The sequence below is a fragment of the Mastigoproctus giganteus genome, chromosome 8 (assembly GCF_048544385.1).
Source record: "Mastigoproctus giganteus isolate SK-2022 chromosome 8, ASM4854438v1, whole genome shotgun sequence".
NCBI lineage: Eukaryota > Metazoa > Arthropoda > Arachnida > Uropygi > Thelyphonidae > Mastigoproctus > Mastigoproctus giganteus.
In genome coordinates this window covers 124,465,070-124,488,310 of record NC_143582.1, presented here as the reverse complement: position 1 = coordinate 124,488,310, position 23,241 = coordinate 124,465,070, and the positions used below count along the sequence as shown (strand labels likewise).

General features: G+C 36.4%; 1 protein-coding gene across 1 annotated transcript in view; it reads right to left on the bottom strand.

Annotated features, from left to right (window-relative positions):
* The window catches only part of LOC150081798 (axotactin-like), a 638,696-nt gene that overhangs the window by 144,662 nt on the left and 470,793 nt on the right, over positions 1 to 23,241 (bottom strand). The window contains exon 25 of the mRNA XM_090378896.1: positions 10,905 to 10,978. Within this exon, the coding sequence (XP_090235022.1) occupies positions 10,905 to 10,978 (74 nt within the window). The remainder of the gene's footprint in view (positions 1 to 10,904; positions 10,979 to 23,241) is intronic.

The following is a 23,241-nucleotide window of genomic DNA, read 5'->3' as shown; positions in this document are numbered from 1 at the left end:
CAGGTGCCTACTCTCCAGGCACTGCAATTTGCAGAACTTAAGCCTTTGTTCGTAAGAGCACCTCTTTGTTCCCCTCACCAATCTTGTTGCCCTTCTTTGTACTCATTCTAACAACTCTACATCCTTCCTAAAAAAGAGGCCTCCAGACCTGTACGCAATACTCTAGGTGTGGCCTGACCATTGCCTTCTATAATGGGATAATCACCTCCCTGTCCCTGCTAGAAAAATTCCTATATATCATTGACAAGATTCCATAACTTGCCCTGGCAGCCCATCTACACTGCTCAGCAAACTTCATATTTGACTGCACAATTACCTCCAGGTCTTTTTCACTTTCCACTTCCCTGAGTGTAGTACCACACAGTTGGTATGTTTCTCTTGGGTTATTCTACCCACATGCAGTACTTAGCATTTGTCAATGTTAAACTTCAGTTGCCACTTCTCAGCCCATTTGCCCAACTTATCTAGATCCAGTTGAAGTAGCATACTGTCTTTATTGTCATTAACAACCCTGCCAACCTTTGTGTCATCTGAAAACTTGGACATTAAACCTGATATACCTTCATCAATATCACTGATAAATATACAAAACAACAATGGGCCCAACATTGAACCCTGGGGAACTCCAATAATAACATTTATCCACAAAGAGAAGTGTCCATTGATTACCACTCTCTGTCATCTCCCACTCAGCCATCCCTTTAGCCATTGTAGCAACTTAACCTTAATGCCATACCTCTCCAATTTGTATAGCAGTCTTCCATGTGCAACAGTATCAAAAGCTTTCCTGAAATCCAAGTATATGATATCAAAATTATTTTTGGTTCAGTTCCTTTGTTACCACATCATAGTATCAAATCAAATTGGTCAGACAAGGCCTCCCTTTAACAAACCCATGCTGTATCTGAATTATTACTGCAGTCTTATCTAGATGATCCTGCAATGCTTCTTTAACCAGTGATTCCATTATTTTCCCATGAACACAAGTTAAACTAACAAGTCAATAGTTACTTCTGTCATATTTTGAACCCCCTTTGTGAATTGGTGATACATTTGCACACCTCCAGTCCATGGGGACCTCCCCTGAGTTCAAGGAAGCTCCCATATTTATGGCTACTTACTTCCTTTAATATAACTGGATAGATCCAGTCCACCCCAGCCTTTTTTATGTTTAATTTCAACAATTTCTCCTCCACTTTGCTCTCAGTTATTACAAAATCATTTATCTCCCTGTTAGAGTTTGATAAACTTCTGGCCCTCCCCTCATTGAATAACTCCTCATGTGTGAATGTAGATGCAAAATACTCATTCAGTTATCAGCTACCTGAGCATGATTATCAACAGTCAACCCATCTATGTTAAGTGGTCCAATCTGATTCATCTCTTTCCTTCTAGAGTTTACATAAGTAAAGAAATCTTTGCTGTTTTCCTTTGCATCCTTTGCCAATGATTTCTCGTAATCTGCCTTCACCTGCCTAACCTCCTTTGTTACTAGATTACAGACTAGTTTATAACTGCCATAGGCTTCTGTGTCACCTGATACTTTATATGCATCCCTTACATTTTTCTTCTTTGCCATGAGCCTCATTAATTCATCTGACATCATTTGGGCCTAAACCTTAAAGAGTATATCTTAGTTGGAATGAAAAGCCTAGTAGCCCCCAAGATGAAGTCCCTAAAGGCTTCCCATTTAGAATTAAGTGTTGGTAATATCATCAGTTGGTCCCACTGTTAAAGAATTTAAAAACTGTCTGAGAATCCGTGTTGTCACCTTTATGAAAGCAAAAGCCCTTCCATTTAGCCTTGATGGTAGTTACATCTTTAAGTATTTCCCCCATCAGTACATTGTGATCACTGTAACCCTGTGGTTCCTTTATCTGCAAATTCTTAATGCATGAATAATCATTGCTGAAAATCAGATCAAGAGTATTACTCCCTCTAGTTGCCTCTCGAATATGTTGCCGTAGAAAACAGTCTTCCAATAAATCCGCAAAAGTCTTGCTAGTGTGCGAGTGGCCAATCCACAAGTTCGAGCTAATATCTGGAAAGTTAAAATCCCCCATTATAAGACATTCTTATTTACTGGCCTACTCTATTTCTCTGCACACTTGCTCATTATACTCACCAGATTCATTAGGCCTATAACACACACCTACTCTCATTTTTCCTTTCCCAGTGCTTATGTCACACCAAACAGACTCAACATTGCATTGTCCACTAACATCAATTGGATGCACTTCCTTAGATTTTGTGTTTCTTAACTAACAGCGTAACCCTTCCTGTTCTGTATACATTTTACTTGCCAAATTTCAATTCTGCACTGCTTATATCTGTATGACACCACGTCTCTAATATCCCAACAATATCTGCCTTGATGTCTTGACCAGCACTTTAAGCTCATCAAATTTATTAACTATACTCCTGGCATTGGTGTACATGCACCTGTCCGTACTCTTAGTTACCCTAACACATCCCATGTATTTACTTGTTCCACTATGACTCCCAGCAGTCCTAGAAATCTCCATTACCTTGCTTTCCTGGCTGCTGCTCATTCTAATAGAAGCAGTGCAAGAATCACTTTTGCCTCTGCCTGCAGCCACTGTTAACCTTTTAGTCTGTGTATCCCCCCAAGCTAGCAGTTTTCTATGTCTGAAATTAGAAAAACAGCTCACCCTGATTTGATTGCATCTCATTTTCTTTTTTTTTTACATTATGAACAACTTTCATCTAAAAATATGGCACCAGAACTATGTGCAGTACTGTTATGAGTAATTAAAATTGCAAATTTTGTTAAAGTTCTATTTTATGTAAAGAAATGGATTTTTCTTATACTTCACTTCTTTAACTTGATAAGCAATAGTTTTTGCAAGGAAAAGTATTAACATAACCAGCACAGAGAGAAAACAGAGGTAATGTAGATATATTTTTCAAATAAAAACGTTGTACGTAGGAGATTTTTTTTCAGAATGACTACTGGATGTAAATTTTACTTATCTGAGTTACATATTTGCTATCCTAAATGAACTCAATCTTTCTTTGCAAAGACGGGTAACTAGCATATTTGAGATTGGTGTTAGTAGTTGAATATGATGCAGGAAAGGAAGCATATACATCATCAGCCAAAAAAAAAAACCCACAAAAAACTTCCCATTTCACTTATCCATTCACTCCAAAAGTTTGCCCAGTTCTTCCTTGCATTTACTTAAGCTATCAACTTCAATAATGATAGATGGAAGTTTGTTTCAGCAATCAACCACTTACTGGCTAAATGCAAATTTCTGCACACCTATTCTGCAGCTGTCTTTCCTCAGTTTGAATTTATACCCCTCAAGTGTGCATTCTGAGCAAGAGGAAGAATCTCATCAGCATTAACCTTGCTCAAGCCATTCAAAGCTCTATATTCCTCAATCAGATCACCTCTCAGGTGTCTAGTCTCCAGACATTGCAATTTACAGAACTTAAGCCTTTCTTGGTTGTTTGTTTGTTATTTGGTTTTTAGGAGCATTAACAACTAAGGCCATATTTCTCCGGGGATATGCGGTGGTCATTCCCTGACCTTTCCGCACCCTCCGTATTTGGTGGTCATGGGCTCGAACCCCAGTCTAATCAAGAAACGTGTGCTACGCACTGCTGCTCCTACCCACCTGGCTGCGGAGGCACCCCTTTCTTGGTAAGAGCATTATTTGGTTCCCCTCACCAATCTCGTTGCCCTTCTTTATAATTGTTCCAGTAGTTCTACATCCTTCCTAAAATGAGACCTTTTTTGCAGCAATCACGGTGTGGCTTCACCATCAAAGCAAAATCAATTTTGCCGCCCCAAAATATTTCAATTAAAAGATAAATTTAGGCATAAATAATTATTATTAATTTATTGAAAAATAAAACAATTACAGCATATCTCACATATAATATAATGAAACAACAAAGAAAAGTAACAATTTCATTCTGAAATTCTGGAAATAATCTTTAAATTATAATCACAGTAATCGTACTCCATTACAATAATTAAATGAAAGGAAATTTATAATGTTATACAAATTTGTTTCCTTGCTTTAAGAGATGCAAATTTATTAATTATTTCATTTATTTTTATTTGTTCCAAATGATCATTTTCTATTGAAATTATTGCCAAATTAGAGAGGCACTGTTGAGACACTGTCGTAAATAATTTTTGATTAATTTTAATTTTGAAAAACTGCATTCAACTAAAGCAACTGAAACTGGTTTGTTTGTTTGTTTGTTATTTGGTTTTTAGGAGCATTAGCTACTAAGGCCATATTGCTCCAGGATATGCGGTGGTCATTCCCTGACCTTTCCGCATCCTCCGTATTTGGTGGTGACGGGCTCGAACCCCGGTCTAATCAAGAAGTGTGTGCTACGCACTGCTGCTCCTTCCCACCTGGCTATGGAGGCTCACTGAAACTGGTAAAGTTATAAAAACTGGCATTAGCATTATTAGTGGCATATGATGCAAGATAGCAAGCTTATACAGCAACAGCCAGATAAAAAAAAAAAAAAGGGTGGGGAAAAAAACCCACATCCCATTCACCTCTCCATCTGCTTCAAAGCTTTGTCCAGTTCTTTCTTGAATTTATTTAAGCTATCAACTTCCACAACAACAGATGGAAGTCTGTTCCAGCAATCAACTACCTGCTGCCTAAAGGCAAAGTTCCTGACATCTATTCTGCAACTGCTTTCCTCAATTTGAATTTATGCCTCCTCAACTGTGTAACATGAGCAAGAGGAAGAATCCCATCAGCATTCAGCTTGCTCAAACCATTTAAAGCCTTAAACACCTCAATCAGATCACCTCACAGGAGCCTAGTCTCCAGATGCTGCAATTTGCAGAACTTAAGCCTTTCTTGGTAAGAGCACCCATTTGTTTCCCTCATTTGCTTAAATTCTTAATGCTACATTTGGAAAAGTATCTGTAAAATCATTTTTAAAAATACATTGTAAGACTTCAAATGGAGTAATATGGTCTTTAATATAAATTTCAAGTACTCTAAGTTCTTCAAATAATGCTAAACCATCAATAAAGTTCTCCGAGCATTGTAGACTGGTTGCAAGGAAGGCCTATAGTGTCCTATCGATGATTTATTGAACAATAGCTAGTAGAGTTAAGGACGTCGTGATCCCATTATATAAGGCTATTGTTAGACCACACTTGGAATACTGCATTCAAGTATGGAGACTGCAACTAAAGAAAGACATTGTGCTTCTTGAAAGGGCTGAAAGATGGGTAACTTGTCTGGTGAGATCTGCAAAAGGCATCCATATGAGGAAAGACTTCGAATATGTGGGTTGCAGAGCTTGGAAACTAGGCGCCTTAGAGGAGACTTGACTGAGGTGTCTAAGGCTCTGAGAGGCATAAGCAAAATGAATGATGACGAAATTTTCACGGTTATGATTCTAGAACAAGGGACCATAATTTCAAGTTATAGGGAAGATGTTTAGACTGGATTGCAGGAAGTTTTATTTTAGCCAGCAAGTTATAAATTACTGGAATAAGTTACCTGGGTGGTAGATGCTGACAGTTTGGGGAAATTCAAAGGTCAGCTGGACAATTACCTATGGAAGGAGGGAAATGCATAGGATGTCTATTTCCATTTCTTTTATTAATTATTTATTTATTATTATTTTTTTATTTTTTTTATTCTTATTATTTTATTTTATTTATTTTTTGTTATTTTATTTTATTTATTTTTTTATTCTTATTATTTTATTTTATTTATTTTTTGTTATTTTATTTTATTTATTTTTTTATTCTTATTATTTTATTTTATTTATTTTTTGTTATTTTATTTTATTTATTTTTTTGTTATTTTATTTTATTATAATTTTTTTTTGGCTGGTGCAGCATAAGCCATAGGCTTCCTTGCACTTTGTGGCCATTGCTAATACTAATACTAATCATGTGGCTGAAGAAATTACATCGTATTCGGTAGTAGGTACTTGACAGTGATTGCATGTAGGTCATTTAATTGACAATGAGGGGTGCAGTTATCCAAAAAGAGCAAAATTTTTCTATTCTTCTCACTCATCCTGCGATGTGTCTCTGATCCATTCTTTGTAGATTTGTGTTGTCATCCATACCTTTTGGCTTGCTCGATACATAGTCAGCAATGTCTTTAAACCTTTAAAGCATCGAGGCTTCTGGGCTTTCCCAATAATTAAAAGAGGAAGCTTCTCTGTGCCAGACAAGTTTGCCGCAAGAAGAACGATAATCCACTGTTTGAACTTTTTTTCCGTCATCACTACTTTACTTGCCTTTAAACGTAAGTATTTTATCCAGTAGCAATTTATAAAGAGTCCAGTTTCATCAGCATTGAAGATGTCATTGTCGTTGTATATTAGCAAAACATTTTTTAAATGATTTTCCTTCTATTCCTTTGTATTGTCAATGTCCACCTGCACTTTCGCCACAAAATTTTTTTTTTTGAAAGACAGGCCTAATATTTTTGGAACCATCCATCTGAACCTTTAAATTTCTCAATATCCATTCAATGTGCAAACAATTCAGCCTTAGTGTTTAAAAGATTACCATCCATGGGAACATTTTTTTTTTTTTTGCACAAATCATTATAAGCTATTCCAAAGTACCTTTTCATGATCTAGATACTTTGCGTTTTGTGTTTGAATCCTACCTGGTGCAGTAGATTATCTCTAAACTTTCAATCTTTTTTTGATCTTTCAGAATAGTGAATAGAGTATTCTAAGGAATGCCAAACTGTTTGGCGATGTCAGTCTTAGAATGCACACCATTATCTATAGCCTGCAAAATCCGAATTTTACATGTGACTGGCAAAGCTCTCCACTTTCTTGGAGCCATACCAATAAACAAACACTCTAACTAATGAAATTAACTCCTAGCTGATGTTCATTTCATTACCACACTGCGAGGAAAGAGTATGGGAAATCTTAACAAATGATTCTCATGATCAGACTGCAAGCTTGTCAATTATTTCAATATATTTGAAGTGTTCTGTCATTTTTAAATATTCATATTTAAAAATGACAGAATTTTTAATAAAAAAGTAAAAATTCAGATTATGATGTAAAAATTTGTGGTTGTTCTAGAGAAATACTTTTATTTTCGATGTCATTATACTGAATGCAAAATAGCATTAGGTTAATGAGAAATTGGCCACGACCAACCACACAGGACATCATAATGTGTTGGGATGTTAAAAAGAGGGTCGTTATAAGGAGCTTCAACTGTAGATACTTTTTTGTTACTTTTTTGTATTCATTTGCACATTGAATTACTGTTTAATAAAGAAATTTAACTGATTTATTTAAATTAGTAACACATTAAATTGCCTTATTTAGTTCATATAAAATTGCATCTAAGACAAAAATTTTAAAAATGGAGAAAGAAAATTAACAAATGAAGAACCATGGACTCACCCTGCTTACATATGAGAGTAGCAGTGTGTTACAAGCTTAATGACTGTGATGAGTATAATGAGCAATGTATATAGACATAAGGAGTAGGCCAGTAAATCAGAATGTCTTATAAAGGGGGATTTTAACTTTCCAGATAATGATTGGAACTTAAGGGTTGGTCACTCACATAGGAGTAAAACTTTTGTGGAATTAATGAATGATGTTTTCTTCACAACATGTCAGAAAGGCAACATAAAAAAGCAATACTCTTGATCCGATTATATAATTATCAGCAATAATTCATACATTAAGAATCTGCAGGTAAAACACATGACCTAGTTAGCAGTGATCATAGTCTATAGTCTATTTATGTGTGATTTACTTAAAGATGTAACTACTATCAAGGGCAAAGGAAGGGCTTTTGGTTTCATAGATGTTGTTGTTGTTATTTGGTTTTTAGGAGCATTAGCAACTACGGCCATATTGCTCCGGTGTGGTGGTCATTCCCTGACCTTTCCGCATCCTCCGTATTTGGTGGTGACGGGTTCGAACCCCGGTCTAATCAAGAAGCGTGTGCTACGCACTGCTGCTCCTTCCCACCTGGCTACGGAGGTGCCTGTTTCATAGATGTGACTATAAGGGTCTCAGATAGTTTTTAAATTATCTGTAATGGGACCCATGAATTTATCAACAGCAAATTTGAAATGAGAAGAATTCAGAGATGTAAGTATAATCTACTAGGCTTTTTATACCAATTAAGAGATACTGTTCAAGGCTAATTTGATGTCAGAGTTACTGATGAAACTTGCGGCAGAGGAAAAGAATGCATGAGATGCATATAAATTATCATGTGATACAGAAGCCTAAAGCAGATATAAACTAGTCTGCAATTAAGTCACAAAGGACAACCCAAGGCAGATTATGAAGTCTCTGGCAAACAATGCAAAGATAAATAGCAAAGGCTTCTTTAATTATGTAAACACTAGAAGGAATTGGATGAATGATATTGGTCTGCTAGATATCAATGGTTTAACTATTGATGAACCTGCTCAGGTTGCTGACATTTATATTCACTCAATTTATTTCAGATAGGGATGCCAGAAGTGTATGAAATTCTAACAAGGAACTGAATGGTTATCTGAAAACTGAGAGAAAAGCAGAAGGCAAATTGTTAAAACTAAATGTAAAAAAAAAAAAAAAAAAAAACATCTGGTGTGGATGGGATCTATCCAATTATATTAAGAGGAGCAACAAAACAGGTGACATGAGTAATTACAGACCTGTTTCTGATATAATGTTGCACATAAAAGACTGCTATACAAATTGGTATACAAATACAGAATGGAACGAATTATACTGGGAATCAGACTGTTAGATAAGAAGAGAAACACATGGATTAGGCAGCAAACTCAAGTAAAGAACATTCTTATCAAAACTAAATAACTAAAATGGTCTTGGGCAGGACACATAGCTCGAAGACATGATGACAGATGGACTAAGAAAATAACAGAATAGTACCCAAGAGGAGCTAGAAGAAAACCTGGAAGACAAAGGCGGAGATGGATAGATGAAATTCATGAGTTTTTGGGTAGTAAATGGATGGCCAGTGCTCAAAACAGAAGGAACTGGAAAGTTGCTGGAGAGGCCTTCATCCAGCAGTGGATTGAAAATGGCTGATGATGATGATGATACAAATTGGAGTAGTATAGCATAAGGGCATGTTACTGCTATTGGTTAGAGGGATGGTTGAGTGGGAGAATACATTGTTAGATCTTCAATTACAAATACAGATCTTGAATGGCACTCAGATTTCTAGACAAGATCACATATCTCTATTAAGGATTGCCCCGACTTCTAATCCCTCTTGGCATAATCACATCACAAATATTGCTTCCTCTGCATCTAAAAAACTGGGTTTTTTCTTTTGCCCCTGGAGTTACTTTTCTTCTCAACAGCTATGCACTCTGTACAAATCTCAACTCGGTTGAGATTTGTACAGAGTGCATAGCCATTGAATATTGTTCCCACATTTGGGGTGGTGCTCCCAAACCTCTCCAGGCTTCTAGACTCTATTCAAACAGAGGGCAGTTAGGTTAATTAATGACCCATCTTTTATAAAGTCTCTCCACTCTGTCTCATAGATAATTGTTTCTGCTGTATATTTTTTCTATAGATACTTCTATGGACACTGTTCTTCTGAATTGGCTTCTACAATCCCCCCTCCTCCAAACAAGTCCAAACACGTGCCACAACTGGTCATCATCCTTTTATTGTCCAAGTTCAAATTCACAGAACCAAATTTTCTTCTTCATTTATTCTTGAATTTCCATTTCTGGAACAACTCCCCATCATATGTATTTCCTGAGAAACTTACAATCTACACAAATGCAAGTCAATAAATATCTACTTTCATTTTCTCAACCTTAAAACCATGCAAGGCTCTAAGTACTAAACATTCTAATACCTTTTGTGTTTAGGGTTTCCATGAAAAAAAATAAAATAAAGTTCGCAGGGTGGTTCATGACAGAATCAGGGTATACTACTGCAATGAAATCTAGAAAAATTGGGCATATTGGTAATACGATATTGATGTACCAACTCTGTAGCACCACACTCAAGGTAGTAGGTAATTGTGCAGGCAGATACGAAGTTCTCTGGGCAGTGCAAACAGACTTCCAGGATAGTCACTGGGGTTTTTTCATTAATATACAGAAATTTTGCCAGTAGGGATAAGGAGGTGATTATCCATTGTATAAGACAATGGTTAGCTTCACCTTGAGTACTTCATATGGGTCTGGAAGCCTCGTTTATTGAAGGATGTGGATCTGTTGGTAGAGGTGCAGAGAAGAACAACAAGAGTGGTGAGGGGAAACAAAAGCATGCTCTTACCAGGAATGCTTTAGTTCTGCAAATTGAAATTGCAACATCTGGAGGTTGAGCATTTGGAAGGAGATTTGACTGAAGTGTTCGAGGCTCTGAGAATTAAGAAAGCCAAAGGAATTCTTCCTCTTGCTGAGACCCAGACTATACACATAAGGAGGCATAAATTTCAAATTGTGGAAGGATGGCTGTAGAATAGATGCATGGAAATTTGTCTTCAACTAGTGTGTAGTTCATTGCTGGAACAAATTTCCATCTGGTTTTTGTTAAAATGGGTAGTTTGAATAAATTCAAGGAAGAACTAGAAATGTGTTACAGGGGATGGACAGATAATACGGTATGTGAGGTTTTTTTGGCTAATGCTTTATAGGCTTGCTTTCTTGCATCATCCTCTATTAATACTAAATTCCATGAGCAGTCACTTTTGATAACTACAAGTCTACCTTCAAAAAAAAAAAAAAAAAAATCTCAAAGAATAAAAATAATTATTCTTTTACCATGACTTAGCTTTTGACACAATTTGTTTCACTAATACATAGATATATTTTTAATTAAATTTAAGTGGCTATTATGCACATAAGAAAATTATCCTAAAAGCTTTTCTGCAGAAAATTTAAAATATATATAGCATGTACCTCCAGAATGTCCAATGTCTTCTTCCACTAGCAGAGCATCATCTTGAAGCAGTGCAATTAGAATATACCTGGAACTAAAGAATAACAACTTTTAATTGAAGAGAAACCCTAAAGAATGCCAAGCAAATTTAGTAAAAATCACCTGATTACTTCTGAAAATACATATTTATAAATAAGTAAATCAGAAACTCTCTTGTCCTTCTACATATTTTGCAGCCATTAGGATTTTAGTTCCCATAAGTAATGCTATTATAGTAATATTAAAACTAGAACAAACTTTCTTATCTGAGGGCAATATACTTTTAATTAAAGGAGTGTTCTCATTCAATGTTAAAGAAAAATAATTTATTTTAATCAGTTTTAAAGTTACATCTTGATGAGAGTTCGCATTTATAAATATATATAAATACAGGGCTATCTTGATTTGCATGTGGATTGCATTCTGCACATACATAAAGACATGTACAAATTAAGATCCATTATCACACAGAAATACATTAAAATTGGGGGGGGGGGGCATTTAGTGAATGCATAGTAACCAAAGTAACAATTTTTTGGATTATTTTATGCAGGTAAATTAAAATTAATAGAATTTTTTTTAATAATTAATATAAATATGATAAAATTTAATGAAAACTACACATCCTGTATGACAAAAAATTATTATTGTAAAAATTCAACCAAATGTTATCTCTATAGTAGAGTAAATAAAAGTACAGGTACAGGTAATCAGTAAATTAAGAAATAAACATGTGAACATAAAAAAGAAATTAAAAAAATTAAAATGCAAAACATTGGACTTTACCTTATATCTAATTTATAAATATTATTCACTGTGATCTTTTGATTTCTTGAGTTAACAATCATGGACTAACGTTATTAGTGGTGTTCCCCAGGGTTTTGGAGTTGGGCCCATTGTTGTTGTTTTGTATATTTATCAATGATATTGATGAAGGTATATCAAGCTTAATGTCAAAGTTTGCAGATGATAAAAAGGTTGGCAGGGTTATTAATAACAGTAATGACAGTATGTTGCTGCAACAGGATCTAGAGAAGTTGGGCAGATTGGCTGAGAAATGGTAACATTGACAAATGCAAAGTACTGCATATGGGTAGCAGTAACCCCAGAGAAATGTACCAACTGGGTGGTGTTACACTCAGGGTAGTGGAGAATGAAAGGGACCTGGGGAAATTGTGCAGTCAGACAAAGTTTTCTGAGCAGTGCAGACAGGCTGCCAGAGTAGGTAATGGGGTCTTGTCAATGATATACAGGAATTTTGCAAGCAAGGATAAGGAGGTGATTATCCCCTTATATAAGGCAATGGTCAGGCCACACCTTGAGTACTGCGTACAAGTCTGGAAGCCTCATTTTAGGAAGGATGTAGAGTTTCTAGAATGAGTACAGAGAAGGGCAACAAGACTGGTGAGGGGAACCAAGGGGTACTCTTACGAAAAAAGGCTTAAGTTCTGCAAATTGCAGAGTCTGGAGAATAGGCACCTGTGAGGTGATCTGATTGAGGTGTTGAAGGCCTTGAGTGGATTGAGCAGGCTCATGCTGATGGGATTCTTCCTCTTGCTCAGATTAAAAACCTGAGTGTCTTTAGCCAGAGGGTAGTTGATTGCTGGAACAAACTTCCATTTGTCTTTGTGGAAGTTAGCTTAAATAAATTTAAAGTAGAACTAGACAAACATTTAGAATGAATGGATGGGTAAAATGGGAAGTTTGGTTTTTTTTTTTTTTTTTTCTTTTTTCTTTTTGGCTGATGCTGTTGTATAAGCTTACTTTCTTACATCATATGCCTCTACTAATGCTAACGCTAAATGCCAATTTTGTTTGGTTTGGATTTTATTGCTATTAGCAACTAAGGCTATAATGTGCCAAAACCCGGTCATATTATTATTATTATTATTATTATTATTATTATAATTAGCCATATGGTGTAAGGAAGCCTGAGGCTTTTGCTGCACCAGCCAAAAAAAAAAAAAAAAAAATTCTGAGTTACCCCTGAGAGAGAGAGAGAGAGAGAGAGAGAGAGAGAGAGAGAGAGAGAGAGAGGATGGGGGTCAGAAATAGAAGGGAATCACCAAGAAAGAGAAGAATGATGATATCCAGCTCAGGACCCTGGGTGTGCCAAGCCCATACTCACCAGATGTGAGCCCCTGGGGGTATAAAAGATTACAGTTAAGATTTCAGTGACTTAAATCACTATGTCAAAACATCTAACAATAAAAATATGTAAAAGCTGTATAAAAGGTAGAATTTAAATAAGACTGTAAAGGTTTAAGGTTTATAAGTAGTAAAACGGCTGACACATGGTCATTGTTGTATAATGTTGACTGAGTGTATAAGGCTCAATCAGATGGGGCTCAGTCATAAGGCTCCATCAATCCCACACTTTGCAACATATGTCCAATCCAATTTCTCTTCCATCTTCTGATTATTTGGCAAACATCTCTTCTCACTCACCTGTCTCAAAACCTCCTCATTTTTCACTTTATCAACCCATCATCTTTTCTATCTTCTTCCTTCACACTAACATCTCAAAATTTTCCAATCTTCTAATATCTTCCATTCTCAATATCTATGTCGCTGCTCCATAAAGTACCACACACCAAATAAGACATCATACCAATCTTTTCCTTAAGCCATTTCCTAACCTCCCATCTTTGCTTTTCAAAAGCTACTTTTACCCATTGCTATTCTTATTTCTCTGCTGCTCTCTCTCTCTCTCTCTCTCTCTCTCTCTCTCTCTCTCTCCTTCTTCCATCATTAGGCCTCCCAAATACCTATACTTGCTGACTTGTCATATTATTTTAATATATAACTTACACATTTCTCTTCCCACTCTCAAACTTTTGTCTTTAAGCTTTATTATTATTATTGTTGTTGTTATTATTTGGTTTTTAGGAGCATTAGCAACTAAGGCCATATTTCTCCGGGGATATGCGGCGGTCATTTCCTGACCTTTCTGCATCCTCCGTATTTGGTGGGCATGGGCTCAAACCCCAGTCTAATCAAGAAGGGTGTGCTATGCACTGCTGCTCCTGCCCACCTGGCTATGAAGGTGCCCTTTATCACTTTTGTTTTAAAACATATTTATTCCCATTCCAGTACCAAAGCAATCCACTTGGGGATTGCTTTTTTCTTTGTGTTCTTGGTAATATATTCAGACACATGATATACAGCTTTTACTTGTAAATATACCATAGTACAGCTTTTATGTTTCTAGGAGAAAAAAAGCACTATTATAAATAAATATCAACTGATGCTCAACACTGAGAGAAAATAAAGGGTGGGCCAAAAGTAGGTATACAGTACTGATTGGGTCATGGTATTTTTATTTTTCATTATTATAAGAAATTATTATTATTAAATTATTAAATTAAATTATCATTATTATTTTAAAGAAATGTTTCTCTTGAAAAGTAATAACTAAATCATTCTTTTAGCACCATAGTTTATAGATAAATTGAAATGGAAAATAATGAAAATCTATGCACTTCAACTTGAATAGAGAATTATCTGTCTTTAATATCTTGAATTTATACAGATAATTTTCAGAAGTTCAGTGTAACTTCCAGTACCAGTTATTCCAAAAACGAATTGCCATCTTTGTTACATGTCAGCTTCACTCAGGACAGAAATTCAGTCACTAAAGAAGTCATATAAGAAGTGGTACCCTGAAATGTTTGACAAATCCATGCTGGATGAAGGGCTTAGTTGTTTGTTATTTGGTTTTTAGGAGCATTAGCAACTAAGGCCATATTGCTCCAGGGATATGCGGTGGTCATTCCCTGACCTTTCCGCTTCCTCCATATTTGGTGGTCACGAGCTCAAACCCTGGTCTAATCAAGAAGCATGTGCTATGCACTGCCGCTCCTGCCCATCTGGCTATGGAGGCACCGAAGGGATTAGATTTTCACTATCTCAAAAATAATAACTGTGTTGCATTTTATTATTGTAAAAATGTAGATGGTATTTTAAGTCAAACAAGAAACTTAGAAAGATGGCAATTTTGGTTCAAGTAGTTATTATTACAGACCATGTTCAGTCAGTAAAAATTTACAAGACATTTAACCACTAAATGTTGAACAGGATCTTACATTTATATTCTCAATGAAGAATTTTATTCATCATTGAGAATATAATAATTTCCATTAGCATGACTGGGATAAATTCATGGACATGATATCCAATACTGTCAGTTTCTACATCATTGTCTCTGTCTCAAATTATTTAGTTCCAGTGGTGAAAAAAAGGCCAGCAAATAGGTCATAGAACAAACAAAATCACCGAGTCTTTATTTCTTCTCCAATTCCACTTTTTGTTAAACTCTTGGCAGTAGTCCATACCTCTGTTCAATGTTCAGGACCAGGATAGCTGATTCACCTCTCCCCTAACCTCAGTATACCACTATTTAGTTTATAATCTGTACATTCACTAATAAACAGCCATGTTTCACTCTCAGCACTAAAATTACCTACACTAATTCCCCTTACAATGCAGCACGCTGTCATGTAACATTGTAAAAGAATTACTGTAGGTGATTACACAATGAAGGAATGCTGGACTTTAGTATTGGAACTGTTATAAAATCATGATGAAACTGGAATAATATAGCTGCATGATTACTCAGTGAACAAGAATGCTGCACCTTGAAATTAAATCTGGAATCAAGATGAGATTGAGCCCAAATTACTTAGACTAGTGACCCACAGCCAACCTCTAATTACACAAAAAATATAAATATGAATCATGGTTAGTTAAGGAAAGTACTGAGAGCTCCAGTCCTGAAGGTGTAAGTAACAATCACGGGCAGCAGCTTTAAACATGTTATTATTATTAGCCATATGGTGCAAGGAAGCCTGAGGCTTTTGCCGTCTTCTACATGATGATTCAAGATTAAATAAACATACAGACATTTCTTTATCTTTACCTATTTGAAGCATCTTTATTGCAAATGAAACACCTTGTTACTGGCTTGGAAATTTAAAAAAAAAAAAAATCCATTTAAAATAAAACTAAATTTTGGTAAACAGCATTTTTTAGTTCTCAATAAAATTGTTTTCTAACACAGTCAGTCCTCGTATAACACGTGTTTACACTACATGAATTCGATCATACACGATTTATAAATAGGGGAATGATATCTTATATAACACGAACCGAATTCGCTTATGCACGATTCGCCTTTGTGTTTACAAGAAATGGCAGTCGAACGCGGAATCACCCCAACTGGACGCAACACGATAGGAATGAAGAGAAGATTCTGAAAATGTATTTCTGTTTTATATCAGTGAAGGGGAAACACATTTCACCATAATAACGTAAAAACCAACACAATTCCAGCTATCAGTATAATCGCAAATGCAATTAGATCGAGTTTACTACCAGTTTATAACAGATTCCACTAGTAGAAACGCAACTGGAAATTGTTTTTATTGTTTTATGGTAGTAATCCCTAGAAAATGTGAGGTATTAATAGTTTATTTCTGGCTTTACAGTGTTATTTATTCAGTTGCTATATGCACGCAGCTTTATGTGCATCAAGCGTGCCTCCTTGTTTTGTAATTGTGCTTTATTCCCTAAAAATAAGCAAAATACTTAAAAGGTGTGAAAAGGAAGCGTCCTGGTGAAGACACTGCAGATTCATAGAGAAAAAGAAAAGCAATATTGATAAACAGAGGGGGGGGGGACTGGGTCAAAAATTCTTACCCGGGAAAATTTATAGTGGCCTTATACAATGGTTTATGGCCAAAAATCACACCGGCCTCCGGCCCACTAGGGTTTCCCCGGTAAAGCTGATGGCCAGTCTGCCTCTGTCGATAGAGAAAAAATATGAAATTGTGAAATGCTTTGAGCAAAATGAAAGACCATGTGATATTGCACGTGCTACAGACCTGAATGAGGCAACTCTACATTCTTAGTAATTCTCGGCGTGGCCTCATTTACGTGCTACAGACCTAAATGAGGCAACGCCGAGAATTACAAAGAATGCAGAGAAAATAAAAACAACTTTCATAGCAGGAACAACTCAAAGTGTAATTAAAATCCATTAGATTAAGACACAAAGAATTGGAAGAGATGGAGCGGCTGTGATCTGTTTGGATAGAAAATCAAACAAAAAACAAGTTTGCTTATGAAAAAGCAAAAGCATTAGCAATATTTTATTACGTAATAGTCACGTAATAGTTACGTAAGTATTTTATTATGATTATTTATTGTGTTTGGTAATGTTTTGGTTACAAATGTGTGTTCAATCATGAGTGGTCGGTACCTAACCCTATTTTTCCCATAGGGCCTGTTGTTTATATTGCACAATTTTGCATTGCACGAGGGTTTCTAGGAACAAAACTATCGTGCTATACGAGGACTGACTGTATTTCACTATTATATGTAACTACAGACAGCACAAGCACAAAATCAGATGTGCACCAAATAAATTTTGGTTCATGGCAAAAATTTACTGTAAAAATACTTTTATATATTTTTACTATGTTTTCACAATAAATCATCAGCTAGACAAAACAAAGAGTAAATTTGAGCAGTAGGTTGAGCCAGTGCATATGGCACATGGGTATCAACTGTTCACAACCGTATTCTTGGCATTAGCATTAGTTCAGGCATATGAGGCAAAAAAAAGGAAGTTTATATAGCATCGGACAAAAAAAAAAAAAAAAAAAACACATTCCCATTTCACCCATCTGGTCATTCAAAATGTTTATCTAGTTCAGCCTTAAATTTATTTAAGCTACCAACTTCTACAACAACAGATGGAAGTCTGTTCTAACAATCAACTACTTGCTGGCTGTTGAAAAAAAGCTGTGAATTAGGGTTGAATTTGAAAGTGTCTGCAATTCTGCCGAGACACGATACGAGGGAGTATATGATGAGAGCTTTGTCGATCAATTTGGCCCTGGAAAGGTTGTGCAAGGCTCAAGGGGCAAAATTTTTTTCAGTCTGGTCTGTACTTGTTAACAGGAGACTGCTTCTACAGGGATGGGATACACTTAAATAGAAAGGGTGCAAGAATATTTGCTGATGCTATCAAGGCAGTGTTAGGTGGGTCGGGAAACTGCTAGTTGGGGGGAATACAAGGACTAATAGATTAATAGTAGCCACTGGCAGAGGTGGAAGTGATTCTTGCACTGCTTCTATTGAAATGAGCAGAAGCTTGAAAAACAAGATGCAGGATATTTCAGAGACTGCTGGGAGTCATTGCGGTACAAGTAAACACATGGGTTGTGTTAGGGTAGCTAAGAATAGAAACAGGTGCATGCATACTTGCGTGTACACCAATGCTAGGAGTTTGGTAAATAAATTTGATGAATTTGAGGTATTGCTCAAAACATCAAAGGCAGATATTGTTGGGATATCAGAGACGTGGTGTCACACAGATATAAAGAATGCAGAACTAGAATTTGGGGAGTACAATGTGTACAGAAAGGATAGATAGGATAGGAAGGGAGGAGGGGCTATGCTATTAGTTAAGAAACACATAAAATCCAAGGAAGTGAAGCCAGTCGACTTCGCTGGACAGTGCAGTGTCGAGTCAGTTTGGTGTGACATAAGCATTGAGAGATCAAAACTGAGAGTAGGAGTGTGTTATTGGCCTAATGACTGATGAATATAATAAGAAACTGTACAGGGAAATAGAGTGGGCCAGTAAATCAGAGAGTCTTATAAAGGGGGATTTTAATTTCCCAGATATTGACTGAATTTGTGGGTTGGTCACTCACACACTAGCAAGGCTTCTGTGGATTTATTGGATGATTGTTTTCCACATCAGCACGTTCGGGAGGCAACTAGAGGGAGTAATATTCTTGATCTGATTATCAGTAGTGATTCTTCATGCATTAAGAATTTGCAGATAAAGGAACCACTAGGTGGTAGTGATCATAGTGTGCTGAAGTGAGATTTGCTCAAAGAGGTAACTACCATCAGGGGTAAAGGGAAGGGTTTTTGCTTTCGTAAAGGCGACTATGATGGTCTGAGACAGTATTTAAATTCTATACAGTGGGACCAACTGACGATGTTACCAATAGCAAATTCAAAATGGGAATCATTCAAAGAAATCTTGGAAGCTACTAGGCTTTACATACCAACTAAGAAATATTGTTCAAGGTTTAGGCCTAAATGGACGTCAGATGAACAAATGAGACATATGGCAGAGAAGAAAAATGCATGGGATACATATAAATTAATGGGTGACATGGAAGCCTATGATAGATATAAGCTGGTCTGTAACCAAGTCACAAAGGAGATTAGGCAGGATGCAAAGAAAAACAGAAAAGAGTTCTTTACCTATGTAAACTCTAGAAGGAAAGGGTTGAGTCAGATTGGTCCACTGGATATTGATGGTTCAACAGTTGATGATCCTGTTCAGGTGGCTAACAAACTAAACGAGTGTTTTGCATCTAAATTCACAAGTGAGGAGTTATTCAGGAAGGGGAATGCCAGAGGTGAAGTAAACTCTGGCAGTGAGCTAGACGATTTTGTAATAACTGAGAGGAAATTGGAGGAGAAATTGTTGAGGATAAACATAGAAAAGGCACCGGGGTGGATCGGATCTATCCAGTTATATTAAAGGAGGCAGCAAAGGAAGTAAGCAAACCCTTAACCATAATTATGAGAGCTTCCTTGGACTCAGGTGAGGTACCCCATGGACTGGAGATGTGCAAATATGACCCCAATTCACAAAGGAGGATCAAAGCTGACACAAGTAATTATAGACCTGTGAGTTTAACTTCTGTTCCAGGAAAATTAATAGAGGCCCTGGTTAAAGAAGCACTGCAGGATCATCTAGACACGACTTCAGTTATAGCTCGGACACAGCATGGTTTTGTTAAGGGAAAGTCTTGCCTAACCAATTTGATTGGATACTATGATGCAGGGAATAACTTTGATATTATATATTTGGATCTTAGAAAGGCTTTTGATACTGTTGCACATGGAAGACTGCTGCACAAATTGGAGGAGTGTGGCATTGGAGGCAAATTGCTGCTATGGATAAAGGGATGGTTGAGTGGGAGAAGACAGAGAGTGGTAATCAATGGACACTGCTCATTGTGGACTAATGTTATTAGTGGAGTCCCTCAGGGTTCAGTGTTGGGTCCATTGTTGTTTTCTGTATTTATCAATGATACTGATGATGGTATATCAAGTTTAATGTCCAAGTTTGCAGACGATACAAAGGTTGGCAGGGTTCTTCTGAGCAGTGCAGATGGGCTGCAAGAGTAGCTCATGGTGCCTTGTCAATGATATACAGGAATTTTTCTAGCAGGGATATGGAGGTGATTATTCCCTTGTGTGATGGGCTGAGAGGTGGCAAATGAAGTTTAACATTGACAAATGTAAAGTACTACATATGTGAAACAGCAACCCCAGAGCAATATATCAACTCTGTGGTACTACACTGACAGTGCTAGAGAATGAAAAGGACCTGGGGTTAATTGTGCAGGCAGATATGTTCTCTGAGCAGTGCAGACGGGCTGCAAGAGTAGCTCATGGTGTATTGTCAATGATGTATAGGAATTTTTCTAGCAGGGATAAGGAGGTGATTATTCCCTTGTATAAGGCAATGGTCAGGCCACACCTTGAGTACTGTATACAGGTCTGGAGGCCTCATTTCAAGAAGGTTGTAGAGCTGTTGGAACGAGTACAAAGAAGGGCAACAGGATTGGTGAATGGAACAAAGGGGTGCTCTTATCAAGAAAGGCTTAAGTTTTACAAATTACAGTTTCTGGAGACTAGGCACTGGAGAGGTGATCTGATAGAGGTGTATAAAGCTTGAATGGTTTGAGCATGCTCAATGCCGATGGGATTCTTCATCTTGCTTAGTATAATCACCTCAGAGGGCATAAATTCAAATTGAGGAAAGACAGATGTAGGATAGATGTGCTGAAATTTGCCTTTAGTCAGCAGGTAGTTGGTTGGTGGAACAGACTTCCATCCCTTGTTGTGGAAGTTGATAGCCTAAATAAATTTAAGGCTCAGCTGGACAGGTATTTCGAATGAATGGAGGGGTGAAATGGGAGTGTTTTTTTTTTTTTTTTTTTTTTAATGGCTGATGCTGCATAAGCTTGCTTTCTTGCATCATATGCCTCTACTAATGCTAATGACAAACTTCTGCAGATCAATTCTATAACTGTCTATCCTCAATTTGAATCTATGTCCCCCCCCTCAGGTTCTTAATCTGAGCAAACAGAAGTATTCCATCAGCATTGAGCCTGCTAAAACATATACACCTCAATCAGATTGCCTTGCAGGTGCTCAGTCTCCAGATGCTGCAACTTGCAGGACTTAAGCCTCTTTTGGTAAGAGTACTCATTTGTTCCACCCCCCCCACCAATCTTGTTGCCCTTCTCTGTACCCACTCAAGCAACTCTACATACTTCCTAAAATGAGGCTTCCAGACCTGTATGCAGTACTCAAGGTGTGGCCTGACCATTGCCTTATACAAAGGGATAATCACCTCCTTGTCTCTGCTAGAAAAAATTCCTATATATCATTGACTAAACTCCATGACCTGCTCTGGCCCCCTGTCTGCACTGCTCAGAGAACTTCATATCTCACTGCACAATTTCCCCCAAGTCTTTTTCATTCTCCACCACCCTGAGTGTAGTACCACACAATTGGTATGTTTCTCTTGGGTTACTGCTACCCATATGAAATACTTTGCAATTTGTTTTATAAATATAGCTGATGTTTTCATAATAAAATAAACTATTTTAAATGATAATGTAATGGGCTAGTAACTAACTTATAGTAATGTTTAAAGTACAAAAAAACCTAGGATAATCACCTTGTTTTTAATTTAAAATTTTTATTTATTGTATTTTTAAAATTTGTAAACTATTAACCATTACAAAAATAGCAGTGTATTTCAAGTTAGACCTGTGAGGTCTAATTTGAAGATCCCTTGTTAATTGTTGGTTTATGACAATTTGAAAATTGTAGATCTCTTAAAGTACCTTTTATAACTGACACAATATAATAGCATAGCTTAATTTAATTTATTATGATACTCACCTTTTTATAATCTGCATTGATGTTGGAATAAATTGGATGATAATTTTAAATTTAAGTTAGCATGAATGAGTTAGGATTTAAAAACAGAATTAAAATGTGCCCAAGGAAGTAGAAGTGCACATCTTCGTCCTTGGTTGTCAATGTTGAAATTTGAAACGATTTAAGTTATATGGTTGGAAACAGAAGGCCAATAGCCATAACAAGTGGCTTTCATTTTACACGTCTTCAATTGGCAATGGTAGAATGAGAGTAAACGCGTGTATTTAAGAAGACTAAGTTCCCGTGATGCTGCTGGATACATGTGGGAATCTCAGGTGCATGAGATTCCAGACCGGTGCTATGTTATAAGGTAGTTTGGAACTTAATACTTGAAGAGTGGAATGGCGGCGAAACCATTCTATAACTAGGGCTTCATATTGGAAAATTTTAAAACTGGATTTTAATTTGATAATAGGAATGGCTGAATCTACTAAGGGGGTGTGGTTGTGGGATTGAACACGAGTTGCTAATTCGGTATTGGTCTGTCCCGTCCTAAAGCTATTGTAGTGGTAGTGAGCACGTGTGTTTGATGTTTTGGTAGAACCGTATTTTGTGGTGGTGCTACCAATGTAGCAAGCGTTACAGTTATCTTGACATTAAGTAGATGATATTATTCATTTCACTAATGTGGTAATTTTGTGTAGCTTTATATGAGTTGAATAATGAACCTAGTTTATTGTGAGATGAGAATGTAAGGGTGATATCAGTACTTTTGAATAAATTGGTTGGCAAAATTACTATGGTAAGGGAGGATAATACGTGGATTATTATTGGACATGCGTTTGGGTGGATTATTGATATTATTTGGACTGTAATAATAGTTTGTTTGATTAACTGAATAGGATATTTCCTAGATATGAATTTACTTGTAAGATATTGTAGTTCATTATGAAGGTCATAATGTGTGGAACTGTATTTTATAGCATTGTAAATTTGATTATAAAGGACTGCTTTTTTTTTTTTGTTGAGGAGGTGATGTGATTCAAAGTGTAAGTATTTGCCCATGTGAGTATTTTTTCGGAAAATACTTGTTTCTAGTTTTGTATCGCTTCTATATATAGTGAGGTTTAGTAAATTAATTTGTCCCTTTTCTTCCAATTCCAGGGTATATTTTAATCTATTATGCATGGAATTAAATTTAATGAAAAGATCATTTATTGTGAATTTGTGCCCTATTAAGAGGATATTGTCAGCATATAAATAATTTAATATCTGGGGGGTATGGTTGTAATATATGATTTTCTACGGAGGCTAGGTAAATTTCAG